Source organism: Ambystoma mexicanum, chromosome 3q, assembly GCF_040938575.1.
Source record: "Ambystoma mexicanum isolate Mex_15411 chromosome 3q, UKY_AmexF1_1, whole genome shotgun sequence".
Lineage (NCBI taxonomy): Eukaryota > Metazoa > Chordata > Amphibia > Caudata > Ambystomatidae > Ambystoma > Ambystoma mexicanum.
The window spans coordinates 454,580,354-454,597,164 of NC_090926.1; the positions used below are offsets into that span (position 1 = coordinate 454,580,354).

General features: G+C 49.6%; 1 protein-coding gene across 43 annotated transcripts in view; it reads right to left on the reverse strand.

Moving 5' to 3' along the window:
- The window catches only part of LOC138582666 (protocadherin gamma-C3-like), a 1,158,828-nt gene that overhangs the window by 208,333 nt on the left and 933,684 nt on the right, over window positions 1-16,811 (reverse strand). The window contains exon 1 of one of the 43 annotated variants that reach the window (XM_069654141.1): window positions 1,564-4,278. The exons of the other annotated variants lie outside the window; for them this stretch is intronic. Coding sequence (XP_069510242.1) covers window positions 1,564-4,008 — 2,445 coding nt within the window. The 5' untranslated portion in view covers window positions 4,009-4,278. Of the gene's footprint in view, window positions 1-1,563; window positions 4,279-16,811 lie in introns of those variants that run through there. 43 annotated transcript variants of the gene reach the window in all.

Consider the following 16,811-nt stretch of genomic DNA (forward strand, 5'->3'; position numbering starts at 1 on the left):
TGGCACCAAGCTGCACCTCTGTTTGTAGTCTCAGCAAAGACATCAAAAAAGAGAGCGAGAGACAGTGCCTGGACTGCACCTCCTCCGGCTGCCAGCACGCTCTTTGCCTTCTGGTGGCAGGCACACGATGCACCCAGCATGATGCTTAGTGAGCATTCACACAGGCAGTCAGAGGCAAAACAGCTCTCAGGCAATGCTACACAAAATGATGCACGGCAACCTTCACCTGTGCACGCAAATGAACACCTGACTGCTGAATTATGCAAACCCTTCAATGCTCTCGTGGTTCAAATGTCAACACACTTTTCTTTGGCGGTTTTGTTCTCTCAAACCCACAGATTTTCAAAGCTAGGTTTTGCCAGAATGAGTTTTCTTCAAGTATAAACATCAATGTCCTGCACAGAGGAGCCCCAGTGTCTGAGGAAGCAAAGCTCTCCCTCCTGCAACCAATATTCAGCCAATGAGGAGTCCACTAGGAGGGTGGCGAGGCCCCTTCCTGTCACCATCTGGAGCTGCAATGGAATGCCACTAGGTAAGCATCTCAAGAGAGTACCCAGGATGCGTGTTGGACTTATTCTGCATCACCTGATCGGCTGCCGCCAAGCACAACTGTCAAAGTACCAAAGTGCCATTTCCAAGGCAGATTACATGGCATATAAATAACAGCTTAATTACTGTCACCCTAATAACACCCCGGCGATGTCAGGAGATTACATACTAGGGCTCAATGAAGCAGATGAGAACACCTCTCAGAAGAAGCCGCCTTGGTGTGCTGACCATACATGCCGTATCCGGCGGCTTTCTCCGCTGCCATGAACAGCTGTGTCCAGACATTCACAGACATTACCAAAGCAAAGCACCGCCTCCATCAAGCCATGAAGCTGCGGCAGGGCCAGGAGATAAGCATTGCATGCCCCAAGCAGGGACATAACGCCTAGCAGATGCACCCTCAAGACTACATGTGCGGTCGGCTTATGAACACCTTGATATGTTTATGAATCGCTTCAGAGATGCACTTTACAGCCCCTTTCAGCTCTTATTTGACATTTAATTACACAGTTAATAAGAAAGGCACCCGCAACGGAAAGTGTCATTTTAGGGTCAAGGCCCACACTATGCATTTTTCAGCCAAAGTATGCAAATAGGAAGCTTACAACAGATACACTGTCCAAAAATGCGTTATTAAAGACACAACAACATATTTTCTATTCACTTACATCTAAAAAATGTGGCTGAGAACTGAGAGTTTGTGAACCACTGTGCGATGAGGGTGAAGGAGAGTGTGGACTCAATGCAGCCTCCTCCACCTCTCCCTCAGGCAGTTATATAGAGCTTCCCCTTAAGCAAAGTAGCATTCCCTGGGTAAGGATAGGGAACATGCCATAGGGCCATTCACAATCTCATGTTTTGGGCCTAGCAGTGTTTAGTAAATTGAACTCCCTTTGCCTGGGAAGTACTGCATTGTGCTCCACGACCCCCTGGCTTCATTTGGGTGTGGATTAAGAGGGGCTGGATTAGTACACAGGATTAATCATTCACCACTGATTCAAATGGTCACATTACCTCAAGGGCACTCTGGAGTCTGCTGTTGTCTTTCAGTAACTGGTTATATATATTGGGGTCCCCTAGTTTCAGTGTATTTTGCTGACTTCCCAGGGGACTTGGCGAACACCTCATTTTGTATATAGTGTCAGTCTTGCGAGAGTCTGTTGTTAAGTACACCTGATGGTACAAGTTGTGGGGTGGAAGGCCACTGCGAACAGCATCCACGTAGTTAAGGGTCTCACTTGCCCGGTACAGCGTGCTCCGAGAGTTGTTATAAAGATCCCGGGTCTTTTTCCACTTGTACAATTTTACTACTCCCACAGTCAACAGGGTGATGAAAAAGAATACAGAAACCAGAACCACAGCGAGGATTAAATAAAATGTCAAGTTGTTTCTTTGGCTCTTTTTAGCAGCCAAATTGCCGTCATGTGCTAGGACTTCTGAGGCTGTGTCTGTCATTAATATGGTGAGTGTGACAGTAGATGAGAGTGAAGGCTGGCCATTGTCTGCTATTGAAATGATTAATGTCTGTCGCATTGGGTCGCTCTCCAGAACTTCACGCGCTGTCCGTATCTCCCCACTGTGAAGCCCTATTTTAAATAGGGTGGACTCTGTGGCCTGGGCGAGTGAGTAGGATATCCAAGCATTGTGCCCTGCGTCTGCGTCCCAGGCCACGACTTTAGTTACTAGACTCCCTTCACTTAAGGATCTAGGAATAGAATCCACCTGGGCAGAATTTAAGTTTGGGGGAGGGTATAGGACTGAAGGGGCGTTGTCGTTTGTATCTATAACAAAGACATGTATGGGGATGTCTGTAGCACGTGCTGGACTGCCCCCATCAACGACGCGGACAATCATTTTATATTCCCTTGTGCCTTCGTGATCAAGGGGTGCAAGAACATAAATGGTGCCATTGTCACTATTGATTGAGAAATATCGCAGAGCCACGTCCCCTGGATTTCCATTCTCAAGAATGGAATAGGAGAGGCGGCCATTTTGATTTGCATCCGGGTCAGAGGCACTGATGTTGAATATGGGCACCCCTGGGGAGTTGTTTTCGGTCACATAAACGTCATAGGAGAGCTGTTGAGATATTGGCGCGTTGTCATTCACATCTGACAGCTGCACTTGGATTTTCTTTTCTGTTTTCAGGGAAGGGGTGCCCGAATCGGTGGCAGTAATTGTAATGTTATACTCTGAGACTAGCTCCCGGTCCAGGCCTGCCATGGTCTGCAAGGTGTAGTAATTTTTAATGGAGGAGCTGAGGCTGAAGGGAATGTTTGAGGGGATAAAGCAGTTCACCAACCCATTGTCTCCGAAATCCAAATCTGTAACACTCAGTAGGGCTACCACGGTGCCTGGGAGCGCGTCTTCGGGCACAGGGCTGTACAGAGACGTCACTGTGATCTCTGGGGCATTGTCATTAACGTCAATGATGGCCACCAACACTTTGCAGCGGGCCAGCTGCGGGTTTGAACCCTTGTCCTTTGCTTGTATGTAGATCTCATAATCCTTCCGTTGTTCATAATCCAACGGCCCTTTGACGCTCAGTTCCCCCGTCAGAGAGTCCAGGGAAAAGAGTTCCCGCACTTTGGCAGGGGTGTGGCTGCTGAAAGAATACACAATGTCCCCATTGGGTCCTTGGTCCAGATCCACTGCGTGCACCCTCACAATCAAAGTGCCAGGGGGCGTTTCTTCCAAAACGCTTGCCCTGTACAGACTCTGGTTAAAAACGGGGGCGTTGTCATTGGCGTCCTGCACGTGCACGAGGATCTGCACGCTGGCAGACCTGGCCGGGCTCCCCCCGTCCACCCCCGTGAGGGTCAGGTGCAGTTCCTCCTGCTCCTCCCTGTCCAGCCCCTTCTCCAGGACCAGCTCTGCATACTTGGTCCCGTCTCCCCCAGTTTGCACACTCAGCGAGAAGTGCTCATTGGTGCTGAGCCTGTAGGTCTGCAGAGAGTTCATCCCCACGTCCGGGTCCTGCGCGCTCTCGAGCGGGAAGCGCGCCCCGGGTGCCAGGGACTCGCTGATGTCCAGCCGCACGTCCCCGGCTAAGAACGCCGGGTCGTTGTCGTTAATGTCCTGCACCTCCACCACGGCGCTGTACAACTCCAGGGGCAACTCCACTACCACCTCCAAAGTTAGGAGGCAGGGCGCGGCCGCGCCGCACAGCTCCTCCCGGTCTATTCTTTCGTTCACCAGCAGCGCCCCGCTCTCCAGGTCCGCCTCGAAGTAGCTGCGACCCTCGCTGCCGCAGACCACCCGCAGCCGCCGCTCTGAGAGCCGCTTCACGTCCAAGCCCAGGTCGGCCACCACATTGCCTACCCGGTGCCCCCTCTGCGCCTCCTCCGGCACAGTGTAGCGCAGCACAGCCGAGCCCCCGCCAAAATAGCCCAACAAAAGGCAGAAGCTGAGTACTTGCCGAGCCCGGCGCCGGGCCGCCCGCCTCGCAGACGGCTTCATGTCACTCGGGGAAGTTTCTGGCGAGCTCCTGCGCGCGCTCTGTTATCTGGCGGGGCGGCCCGCCGGCGGTGGCGCGGGTGCGGAGCGCGGGCAGTCCGAGGGAAGGGCGGACATTGCCGAGCCGCGAGGCTGTGACTCACCCCCCTTTCCTTCCCAACTCCCCGCGCCTGCCTCTCCTCTCAGTACACAGAGTGGGACCGGATGGGGCGCCTCCGGCAGCATCAGTGTGGAACAGCGGCGCGCACTGTCCCGAGCCATAACTGCACCAGCTATTCCAGGCGCGCGCAGTCCCCGCAGCCCGAGCCAGCGCAGCAGCAAGCAACATGTGCGCTGCGCGCGCGGCGGCGGCTGCGGCGCAGCTGCGCCTCCCGAACGCACATCTGCTCACAGGGCCAGCGAGTTTCCTCGTGGCAGCGGGTTTTGCGATTCCCAGAAACATAAGCTTTCCTGTCATTCTTGTGAAAAAATAAAACGTGGTGCTTTTTATATTTACTTGTGATGCTGCGAATGCTCACGGATTGCGCATCATCAGTGCGTGGCACACAATTTCCTACTGCAGAAGCCATGTTTGCGTGGCAGCCACCGCCATCATTACATTATACGGGTCGGCGGGGACGGACAATGCCTGATCGTTAGGCATGTTGCCAGTTATAGCCTTGCGCAGGAAACCCAATCTGCACTGCTGTGGGGGTGGGGCGAGGAATCCTGTCCTTTACCGAACGCCAGTCAAGGTTGCCGAGCCCTGCCAGTAATCCCATTATTATTAGGCCCTCCATTGTGCCGGGGACCAATGGGCTTCGGCGTTCAGTCCCGCACTGTATCTCCCGGAGATTCTGGGTGGGCACAAAAGAAGTGCGCAACTGGTGCATGATGAATCTAGTTACGCTAGCTTGACGTGTTGTGACGGGCATTATAGCCAGAGTGAACACACCAAACGCCATGCTTAACCTTCCACTGAAAACACGGCCAGAAGGCGGTCTATAAGCACACATTAGGCGGGTCAGATGCTTTCTCAGTGACCACATTTAGCAAAAGCGAGTCTGTCAGACCAATGCCCATTCAACCCCTGGCCTCTCAGCCAAGAGACAATTATTTCTCATACTGTTGTTGCCGTTGCGTAGCTCAATGAATTGTAGGCATTACAATCGCTTTAACGGGACTACGTTTATGGACCTCGGTAGGATGAAGGGGCGAGACGGACGTCACAAGATTTGCACCAGACTGCCAATATAAATATCAGCATGACGCAATAACTGACGGAGATATTTGACAACGCATGCCCCAATCAGTGACAATAGGAATGGAGTTTGGGTGAACTAGGCACCAGGACATTAGACTGGGAGCAGCAGCAGCACGCGTGCCACCCATAAAGAGTGTGAGCAGCTGCCACACAAGCCTAATCTCTGCCATGGTCCGCGGCACACCCGCGCCACATTGCTGAGTGCACTCGGATTAATCGTGCACGCGCTTCCTATAATTAAAGACAAAGGCCTCGACGTCTATTTTACTAAGGGATTAACTCGGTGACAGCCGCCCACGCCGATGGGACATGATCGCAGCACAACTGTTTTACAAGATGCTGCAGCACAGACGGTGCACCGTGCCACCACGTGAAGTGATGCTCTCGCATTTACAGTGTTAGGATGTGCCTGCTGGAAGCACGAAAGACATAGGGGATTCGGTGCACACCTTGGACGTCAGGGCCTTTCCACCATTTCAGTTAAATGGGGCCTCAGGAGGGGGATCAAAAACTGCCCCAATGTTGCTAATCAGAAGTCTTATAACAGCAATATATTCATTTCGTTCTGGGGCTTGCAAATGTGCTTTGAGCTTTTCCAGCCTTCCCTTCACAGGTACCCAGAAGTGTTATTATCTGGTTGCCTTTTAACACCAGTTCTTTCACATCAGCCACTTGCTGACAAATGAGGATGTATAGCTTTTCAGTGGGCATTGAGTGTTACGGATCCCTGCTGGCTGGCCGTCTTGTGATAATCAGTAGCCATTGAATGTGTGCACCCTACCGGGGGCCTGAGACGGTTTTCTGCTCTAAGCAAAGGGGCGAGGGAGGGCAACCATGGTGTTGAAATGGGCCTCCACACATCTTCAGCCGGGCCTGGGATCCTGGCTCTCGTGTGGAGTGGGAGCAGATCGCACCGCAATGCTGAAACCCAACAGCCTGGCAATGCAACACATGTGTGTAGGCAACGCAGCCACGCCACTTCAACTCCAATGGTGGGGCTTTAAAGTCCGTATTCATGGGCTGCAGGCTGCACGGCTTCTGGGAATGACCTTCCTCTTCTCTAGGAAAGAATTGGGAATATGGACTATCCACTTTTTAGAAGCAACTCACTTGCAGGATGCCAGGACCTTCTGACGCTAAGACCCAGGTAGCTGGAGGCCAGGCTGGTGCCAGTCACATTTCACGGGGAGGCTCCGGGCTGTGAAGAATTCACGAGGCACTAGGCCTTATTTCATGTTTTGGTCATCACAGAACACACAATCTCACGTGAAAGATGCTTTTTTAAGGGTGCATTTCTATCGCATTCTTTTAAGCGTTCGATTGGTTTGAGCCTGTTGGTGTCAATGGCAAGGAACCGCAGAGTCGCATACCTGTTGTCTGACTCTAGTGGGCGTTTGTTGTAGAAACTACATTGGTGCAAACGTAGATGCCACGAATGACCTGGAGGTGCGAGGCATGGCGAATTCCGGTAGCTCCGCTTGGGCATTCGGTGCCACCCTCGGCAGATTATTTCGCGTAGCTGTGCTGTAGTTCACTTGCCTGACACGCCGGGAGTGCCTGGAAACTGACTGGGAAACAGTACGTAGCACTACAGAGAAAGAATGCATTGCTTCTCTGGTTGTTGCTCAAAGGCGCCCAGAAGCAAGTCAGTGACCTCTCTCAAGGCTTCCTCACTCGCACATCTGCATTACCCAGTGAAAGCAATGGATTATGGGGAAGCGGGTGCGCAGCCTCCTCCCCCGACTGATTATTTGCAGTAAACATTGTAGCATTCAGTAGCAGATGGCAAACATGGCGACCCCGTGGCTGCCTTTCCGGGATATGAATACCGCCCAACAGTTCATATTTTTATAATGATTTCCAACCCATTGCAGGCAATAGTCTAAACGTGTAATTCGAGGGTTTCCTTTACAGCTCGCCGTTGTGGTCTTGGATAAGGCACTGCCAGGCGACTCCACCCACCACTGCTCACTGGCAACGCGGGCAGATCCATCCACGTGTCCCCGGGGGCATTAGCCGTGCACTCACTGGGACGAACAGCAGTGCCCCCGCCCCTCCCCTGCTCACATACATCGATATGAGCAATTATGCCATGACCCGAAGCCCGGAACACAAACAACCTTCATAAATGTGGGTGGCAAACGGTTTGTAATGAAAATAAAACAACGAGGATCAAACCGTTAGATTAGGCGGTCCCACCCCCGCGCGTGCCTATGGCTGGTGTGATTTTGAAACAAAATTTCAACTGAGTGCGTTTACAGAAGCGTGCCCATCCTGCATGCCGCTGAAGCGGGATTACAGTGAGCATTGGAAGCCAGCACTCCAGAAGCCTTTGAGTTCCGCTTCCAGGGCCGCCTGGCGTGGGCACGCACGCAGCCTCAGCTGCTGCTGCTGCCTGCGAGCACGGGGCAAGGTGTCCCAAACACCGGAGACCCACCCTCATTATACGGTCAGAAAAGCACTGGCGACCCCAGATGACTGTCGCGGCAGTGGGGGGGAGAGCGTGCATGCTGCAGAGAGGCCCTGGTGTCTGTGCACTGCATTGGCTTTTCATGCATTCGCTACACCCCTAATGCAAACGATCTCTTTTCTAAAATACACTGCGCTCTCTTGAAGCATGGACGCAGCCAATAGGTGTCCTATACAAGAGCCAATGCAAACGGCAGCGCTCATTAGTGCCACTTCCCACAATCCCTCCCCACACACTGCCTCGAAATCTGGACACTGGCACATACAGGAAGAGCCTCACGGCCCTCACCCATCCCCGAGAGTCTACTTGTAGGCCTGGGTTCAGCACCTACCCATGTGGGGTCACTGAGCACATTTGCAGCAACAGGCCGTATACGCACCCATTACAGAGAGTGCAAGTCTTACTTTTCCACCTCTGTCTGGGCAGTGACAATGTGAACTAGATATGGAAATGAACACACAAAATATGGGCACTTCTTTTCGGGGCAGGACAATGGTGAAATGATCCCTGGCGGCCTTGCGCCTTCCCCTCTGCCTAGTTTGCAGTAAGAGAGGTCACGCAAGCGGGACTGCGCGCCGGGACAGTCACAACTCACCCTGGCCAGGTGTAGCGAGCGGGTGCATTGCTACACATCAGTGAATATGTGTGTGCACGGCAATGTGTGCAGATCTGTGCACCAGCAGCATGTCACCGTTTCCTCTTCATCGTGCTCTGTGAGCACTCAGGTGACGAAAACATCTACACAAATTGGCCTGATGGTGCTTGGAAAAATCACTAGGCCACACCTTTCAGCAAATCCGGCTCCAGGAGTCCACCTCAAGGACTGGACCATGGTCCAGGGGAGGGGAGGGGAGGGGCTTTCTACCCTTACTGCTCTGCTTCATGACAGGGAAAGGGCATATCTTCCATCTGGACATGATGGCATTACACACCGAGAAAGTATTGGGGTTAATCAATGCGTCCGGCTGATTCTTCTGATGGATAAGGAGAGGCATTCCGGGCGAGTTGTCCCATGGTTGGGCTTAGATACAGGAGCACCCCAGAATCTGGCTTCTTTTCTAGCAGGGGTTCAGAGCAATGGAATTGTTCTGACCTGCTTGTTTCTTTTGCTGAGATCTTGGTAGGCTGATAACTAGGGTCTCTTTGCAGGTGTCTATGTTAGAGTAAAACAAATGGTATTTTAAGTACGTCCTATTTTTAAATTACAGGTTGGCAGCACACTGTGATAGCTGAGGCACGGAGTCCATAGAACGTGCTGCCTGGAATAAATATGATTTGTTTACCATAGGAAGTACTTTCTATGCACCTTGTGCAGTAAAAATAGGAGGTATTTAAAATGCCACTTATTTTTACTGTTACCACCATAGCTGTAATAGGACTCGGATACGTGCTGTATCTTCAGTTCTTGTGGGCGCGTCCTGTGCAGTAATTGCCTCTTGTATTCTACTGACCTGTTCAATTTCACGCCCATTCCCAGATTTGCTCGAGCTGGCATTTTCCCACAAGCAGCTTGGTGTGTTTTCTTCCAATAACCCCCAACCTATGGCAGAAGGGAAAAGTCTGGGCAGGTCAATTTGCAAACTTTATGTAGCCGAAAGACACCCCAATTCCATACCCCCCCCATCATTGCCTTTCTCAAAGACCTCCAAAAGGCTGGCACTTCATTCTTTCCTCCTCATTTCAGGACAGTGATCATGGAGGTGGGCCAGGTGACCTCGCCACACCGCACCCCACAAAACCAATGATTAGGTCTGCAGGGCCGGGTGGGATCAAAGTTGTCCCCTTTTTGGGCCGGCACTGTCCCTAGAGTCTCTGGTGTAGTCTTGTATATTCAGACATCTCTCCTGCAATTTTCAATGGTTTCATCACCATGTGTAATATTTTTTCTTAACTGTTTTCTCTGTTATAAATGCAGCCACATTTGTTCCAAAATATTTTTTGGTGCGGTGTCTTAAGTCCAGCATGACCTCTGTGCCTGCCCTGCCTCTGCTGCTGGGATAACCAACACTTGAACACTTGAAACCCCTATGAGTAGACTGCACCCTGTTCAGGCAAGTGGTGGTGATAAAGGGCCTCTTATTTGCCCACTCAGGAAAGTGGGGAGGATAAATATGCTCAATCCTTCCCGGTACCTGCACCCATGTCTGATTGGTATGGACCGATTATAGAAGTGGGGAGCACTCATGTTCATGTGATAAGGATGAATGGGCCCCAGCATGGTTAGATAAATGTTTACAAACTAGCCGGAAAGTGAAACCACACTGGCAATGGCAAAAGTTAGGGATTTTCTGTAGACATGAGAAAGACACTTGCCAGGCACTGCCATTGTGATATTAACAGGCCATTGCTGGTAGCAGGTGCAAAATGGTGTAAGCAACTTGTCATCTAACAGCAGTACCTGGCAAATGCCTTCTACATATACACAAAGACAAGACTGTGGTCTTTGCCAATGCTCGTTTTTACTAGGACTTCAGTGAAGGGTACACATCGTGCTTATAAAATCGAGTGCCTGAAGGCAGACCAGGTTAAGACATTTTTAATTCACACGTAGCGGGTTTACGGCTCCAGTTAGGTCATTAGCTCTCACAAGACTAATTTGAAAAACACTGGCAGGCACTTCGAGTGCAACGTTTGATTGTAAGGCTTGATTAAAGGGAGCTCAAAGAGTTCCCATGAGGAGGTGTTTTGGGCAGGGAGTGGCAGGTATTGTGCGGGATGGCTATAGGAATTAGCATGGCCCTGGGCAGTCAATGGGTGGGTAAATAACCAAACAACACAAGCTGTGTGTGCGCTTGCTAGTTTGCCATCTCTCCCTATTTGTACTCTAATGCAATCGTTTTGGCTCAAAATCATGGTGCATGTGGGCCTGCTGCTTTATGGCCTCTCTTCAGCAAAGACGGTCAATTAAGTCATTCAAATGCACTGCAGCTCTGCACACTGGAGCGGGGCATGGCTCCAGACGCCCACTCACTGAGCTTCAAGCTGAAGAGGCACTCAGTTAGACCTCACAGTTTCAGATAGGAGTGCACGCCAGTCTCCACATTGCCACAGGAAGGCTGCACCGATTGATTTTAACAGCAGACTTGCCTGATACCTTTTTGAAAATGTAACTGCTTTTTAATGGAATTAAATCAGAAATAAGCATCAAACAGTTCTCAAAACAGTTCTGCAGTATTGGCATCATAGTGCTATGCTGCAGCCAACAGAGACAGAATACGTCACGTAGAACATCAAGATAAAACATTCAAGTAACATTAGATAGCTAAAAAAGTGTCACATGAATGATGGTGCGTTGGATACAATTCTGAGACGCTAAGCAGCATTGGTATTCAAAAAGGTCATGTCAAGGATAAAAGAGTAACCAATCGTAATTGCAAAAGATTTGTAGCAGCTGGTACAGAAACATCGGGCATCTTCCACATGTTCATATCACATATAAAATACCTAGCAATGACACACAGAAATCAGATATGACACAAGTGTCCATGGCTTTGGGCCTGGCCGTGTAAATCATCCTAATGAACAACATACATGTGATTCCTGTACAGTAACTTGAGATAATGTGTCATCTCTCGTTGGGCTACATGTATCATGTTATCTCAGACTACAATCATGACCGATGAGATAGTGGAGGGGTCCACCTTGAACATTGCCCAAGGTACGGGCTACAAGAAAACCTTTCTGGGGTTACGTCCCTCAGGGAACATGTAGAGCGCATACCCAAAAAGGCCGCCTTGCAAGAGGGTGTTTTAGTCACATAGATGTCTGAGGAGGTGGCACTCCTCACTAAAGGGGAGACTAAGCAGGCCATAGCCAAGTGCAGATAAGGAGGATAGAAAGGGAGAGGAGGATGGGCGAGGAAAGCACAGGGCTAAGCTGATCATGCTTTTTGGGACAGACTTGCATCATTTGTCGCCAAGTTATATATGAAATGCTATTAGAAACGGGACACACAGCGGGGACATAGCAACATGCACTTCCGGGAGTACAGCATAACTATAACTTGAGAGTGCAGAGGGTGGTTTCATAATCTCTCCGCTCATGCTTTCGCCGATACTCGGTGAGGATTGGTCATCTTGCCTCGAGATGTACGCTTCTAGTGGGGCCAAGATGGTCTCCAACGTGTTGCATTCTGCCTGCCAATTGGCGAGACATCTTTTGGTGTGTGGTATATCACATATCTTTATTCCACCCTCCTTCATAGGAAATGCAGGAAAGAGCTTTCCAGTTTGCAGTAAAAGCTGAGGTCATCAAGATGTCGATCAGTCTGAGCAAGGCCTGATCCCGGAGGAATTTAGCCTCATCCCACCCGAGAGGCGCCCTGCCAGTAAGTGAGGGAACTGGAATCCTGAAATCTTGCATATAACCCATATCATTTTCTGCAAGAAGGTTGATTCATTTTTACATTAAAATGTTTTGCATAAATCCCACAGAAAGACATCATTCGAGATTGAATCCATGTTGCAGACAAAAAATCCTGTTATTAAATGGACCATGTCTGTAAAGTCTTGATCGCCTTATAGATGATTATTGATTCTTCACCTACAAGTACCATCAGGTTAAGGGGCAAATTCAAGGAACGCAGATATTGGGGCATGGTCTGTTGTGAGGATGGATGATACCTGAATGAGTGAAAATGGATAACACATCTTTAGAGAGGAAAATCGAATAAATCCGTGACTGTGTGTTATGTGGGTAGGAATACATGTACTCTTCAGCATCAGTGAGCATAGGCTTGATACGTCCCCCAGGCCTAATTCCTGAACTATCCTGTAACGACTCAAAGGGGAGTCATTATAAAATCGGATTGGAAAAATGAAGGCGTAAAAGCAAGGTGTTTCTATTGCTTTTATGCTTCCATGTTCCTCTACAGCTCATTTTTGTGACTTTCTAAGGAGTAGGAGGGCAGCAAAGGGGAGCTTGCATCTCTGCTTTGCTTTCCTCCTCCAACTTGGAAAAGCGCCTCGTTTCACAGCTGCATGAGATTTCCATGCAGGTGTAAAAGCAAAGGCTTCTCTTGGAATACACCTTGGTTTAGCACCATGATCCATAGTAGAATGATGCCTGCAGAGTGTAATTTGATGCAAGTGTTTTCATTTTTTTACAAAGATGAGGGTTAAAGTGAAGAGTAAAGGCGATTTCTCCTGGTCTCTTCACTTTGCACTACACTTTTTAAATGTTGAAAATTGCAAGCAGGGGTCCCAACTGCACGTAAGGCCAAATGTTGGTCGTACCCCGAATTCCATTTGCATTTACAGCAAAATGACAACATAGGTGATTTGTCGGGATGCAAAACTACTTTTGATTGCATGTAAAAAAAAAAAGATCTAATAATGAATCAGAAAAGGGCGTGTTTACTTGCGCCAACCAAAAGATTGTCATAAGATATAAGACCAAAGATCCAATATCTTGGTAAGAGGTGTACAGAAAAGTCACCACCTCTTTGCCCTTAATAGCCTATGTTGAGTCATGAAAGAGTAGGTTCTTTTTGGAGGATTCACAGTGCTTCTTGAGATCCACTAGCTCCTTGTCCAGCTTCAGAACCCCGGGTTCAAGGATTGTGGGACAATGGCTTTCTTCTCAACCTCCACCGCCCAAGCATCAAATCCTTCCCACTTATATTCAATCGCTTGAAGCCTCTCATCAGTGGTTTGCATGAAAGACTGTAAAGCTTACATTTTCTCAATTAACGGAGGATGGCGGCATGTTTTTTCAGCCCTTTTAAGAGATGCAGCTCCCAATACATGAGCAATGTCTCTGCCGGATTGCAGCTTAGAGCCTCCTGAGGCACGTGTCGTACTCTGTACCCCTGACCCCCCAGGTTGCACCCCTTCCAATCTTGGTTGTGCAGACATAATCTCTGTGAGGAGTGAACATAGACATTTTTTACGACTATGGTGGCGTGTCTAACTGGGATACACAATGCAAGATCTGCTTTAGATAAATTGAAATCAAATGAAACTAGGCTTGGGATTTGCCAGGTAATTAAAGCTAAAAGGTAACAGCACCAGGGCAGGGGCTGACAGAGAGCAGTCAAATGGGCTGTGTAATCCAATGAGTGTAGTTGCTGATTAGAAAATGTCAGCCATAAGATCAGTGAGAGTGCTGGGATAGAGTCTACATGGGTGACCCACCTCACTTGAATCACGGTAACTCAAAAGCAATTTCTTGCTAAGGAGATCATGGGCGAGACCGCCGTAGGCAGACTGGGTTGTGACAAGCCCCACCAGGAATGAGTCGCTGCCAGTCTGAGGTGACAGCACTAGTGGCTCGGGATGCAGCATCTATCTGTGTTTTTTTTTGTAATCACATTTTTATTGGTTTTATTATCATACAGCAATAGACAAAAGTTTACACAAACATAGGCGGGCCTGCCAAGCACCAGTCCATTAGTTATACCAACTACAAGAACCGCCCCCAAATTCCTTCATGCAGGTTCAGTTTCTTCTTTTTGCTCAAAATTACCCTCTCCATTAGAGACATTCTGCATAAATTGTCAATCCAAGAAGACCTGCTAGGGACGGTGACATTTTTCCAGTGCCTCAGGATTATCTTTTTTGCTGAAAGGGCAGCTCTAAAAAACCAGCACCTCAGTGGGCATCTCAAATCTTCAAAGAGGGTATCTTCCCCCAATATTATAGTCTTAAAGTTAACATCTATATATGTCACTAAAACTCTATTCAGGGTTCTTGTGACTTCCAACCAAAATGGCCTCACCTTTGAACATTCCCAAATCATATGCTCGAATGATCCTTCCCTGTGGCCACATCCGCAACAAACATCCGTATCACTCATAACTCACACCAACATTTTGACTGGAGCCTCTATCCGTGTTTAAGTATCAGGATCCTCACCACCGCACCCCAGCTGCAGTGGCAGTGATCAGAGATTCTGCTCGGTTGAACGGAAGAGTTGCATTGGCTAAGTTGGTGGTGCACCTGCCCCTCCCCTCTGACCTTCCAGTCCTTCACTTTGCATCCACTGCAGAGCTACCATGAGCCCGGGAAGCTCTCTTTATCGATGTAGGTGGTATTGGTATGGTATTGTTTATTTGTAAAGCGCCTATACACAAAGCAAGTGTTTCAAAGTGCTCAAGGAGGGAGAGTACAAGGGGAAAAAGAACAGTCATTCAGAGCCCTTCAATTTCTGTACGATACAAGTCTGGACGGGCAGAGTGGGTGCATGGAACAAGTGCATATAATACAATTAACGGTGTAGATAACAGCAAATAGGTCTGACGACGATTCTGCAGTTTTTCCAAGTGCACTGAGGCGCCACCATGCAAGGAGGGGGGACAAGGGAAAAACAGATAGACGATTTTCAAGGCATGGTGCATTCAGATTGTGCAAGTGTGCAGAAAGGTGCAGGAAAGGGGGGGACAAGTGCAGGGGGCAGGGGTGATGGGGGAGGGGACCAAGTGCACCCAGTCAGTCAGAAGCTGGGGTAAGTGCTGAGAGATGCCACTCTCATGGGTCATTGACGAAGTGCAGTAACAATGAGACAAGTGCAAGGCCCGGAGGCAAGTGCGAGAGGACTGGCGAGGGTGCCAGGGACCTGTGAGACTCTGAGGTACACCAGGTGGCCAGTCAACAGGCTGTGCGGAAAAGGAAGGAGAGAGAGGGAGAGAGCAGAGAGAAAGGTTAGCAGGGTAGAGGGAGAGAGGGGAAGAGGAATGTCTTACGGAGTTTCTGGAATTTAAGGAGATCAGGCTCAAGACGGAGTGCGACAGGGAGGCTATTACAGAGGGAGGCCCCTGCAGAGGATAAATATCTCCCTCCAAATCACTGCTTGGAGAACCAGCTCACTCACAGAAGGTTGGAGGTAGATGAGTGCAGGGCTCGGGAAGGGTGGCCATTCCAGAGGGAGGCCCCTGCAGAGGCTAAAGATCTCCCTCCAGATCTCTGCTTGGAAAACCGGCTCACTCGCAGAATGTTGGAGATAGATGTGCGCAGGGCTTGGGAAGGACAGTATTTAGGTAGGCAACGTTGCAGATAGGTAGGTCCAATGCCCCAGAAAGCCTTGTGGACAATGCAGAGGGTCTTGAACTTGATCCTTGCAGCCACAGGGAGTCAATGGAAGGATTTCAGTGCAAGAGAGGTGCAGTCCCTGGGCTTAAGGTCAAGGATAAGTCTTGTGGTTCTGTTCTGGATGAGTTGAAGAGGGCGCAGAGCAGAGGCAGGGAGATTGAGAAAGAGGCTGTTGCAGTAGTCCAGCCTTGGGAGAACCAGGGCTCTGGAGACAATGAGCCGCTGGTGGGAGGTGAGAAAAGGAAGAGTACCTCTGAGGAGGTGTAGCTGGTAGTTGGACGTTTTAGAAATGTCCGAAATGTGAGTTGAGAAGGAGAGAGTGGAGTCGAAAATGACCCTAAGGTTTTTTGCCTCGCAGGTGGGTGCGGGCGCAGGGCCAAGGGAGAGTGGGAAAGCGGGAGCAGGCGTCCCAATGAGAATTGCTGGCGTTGAGGCAGAGGTCGTTTACAACACACCATGACTGAATTTCCAACAGACAGTTAGATATGAGAGAGGTAGAGGAGGTGGCTGAGGGTAGCCTGAAGGACAGTTCCGTAACATCCACATAACACTGGAAGTTAGAGGTGAAAGTGGTAATCACATGTGCAAGGGGAGCCATGTAGAAATTAAAGAACCAGGGGGATAGGTTAGAACCCTGGGGAACACCACAGGTTGAAAGAGTGATAGTAGAGAGAAAGGACCCAAGTACCACATGGGATGGGCGGTCGGAAAGGAAGGAGGTTAACCACGCCAGAGACTGACCTGTGATTCCAAGGGTGTCATGCAGACGTGCGATTAGGATGTTGTGGTTTACCATGTCAAAGGCAGAGGAGAGGTCAAGAAAAATGAGGACAGAGGGAGTGTTAGTGTAGAGACTTGAGAGCAGGTCTTCAGAGGTGTTCAGAAGAGCAGTTTCCGTGCCTCTGGATGCTCTAAAGCCAGGCGGATGGTCATGGAAGCAACCAGCAGTTTCAGTTTGGAGGGTGAGCTGAGAGATAGCCAGCTTCTCCAGGAGTTTGCTCAGGAAAGGGGTGATAGAGATAGGGCAGTAGTTTGCCAGAATGGAGGGGCCGGTAGAGGGTTTCTT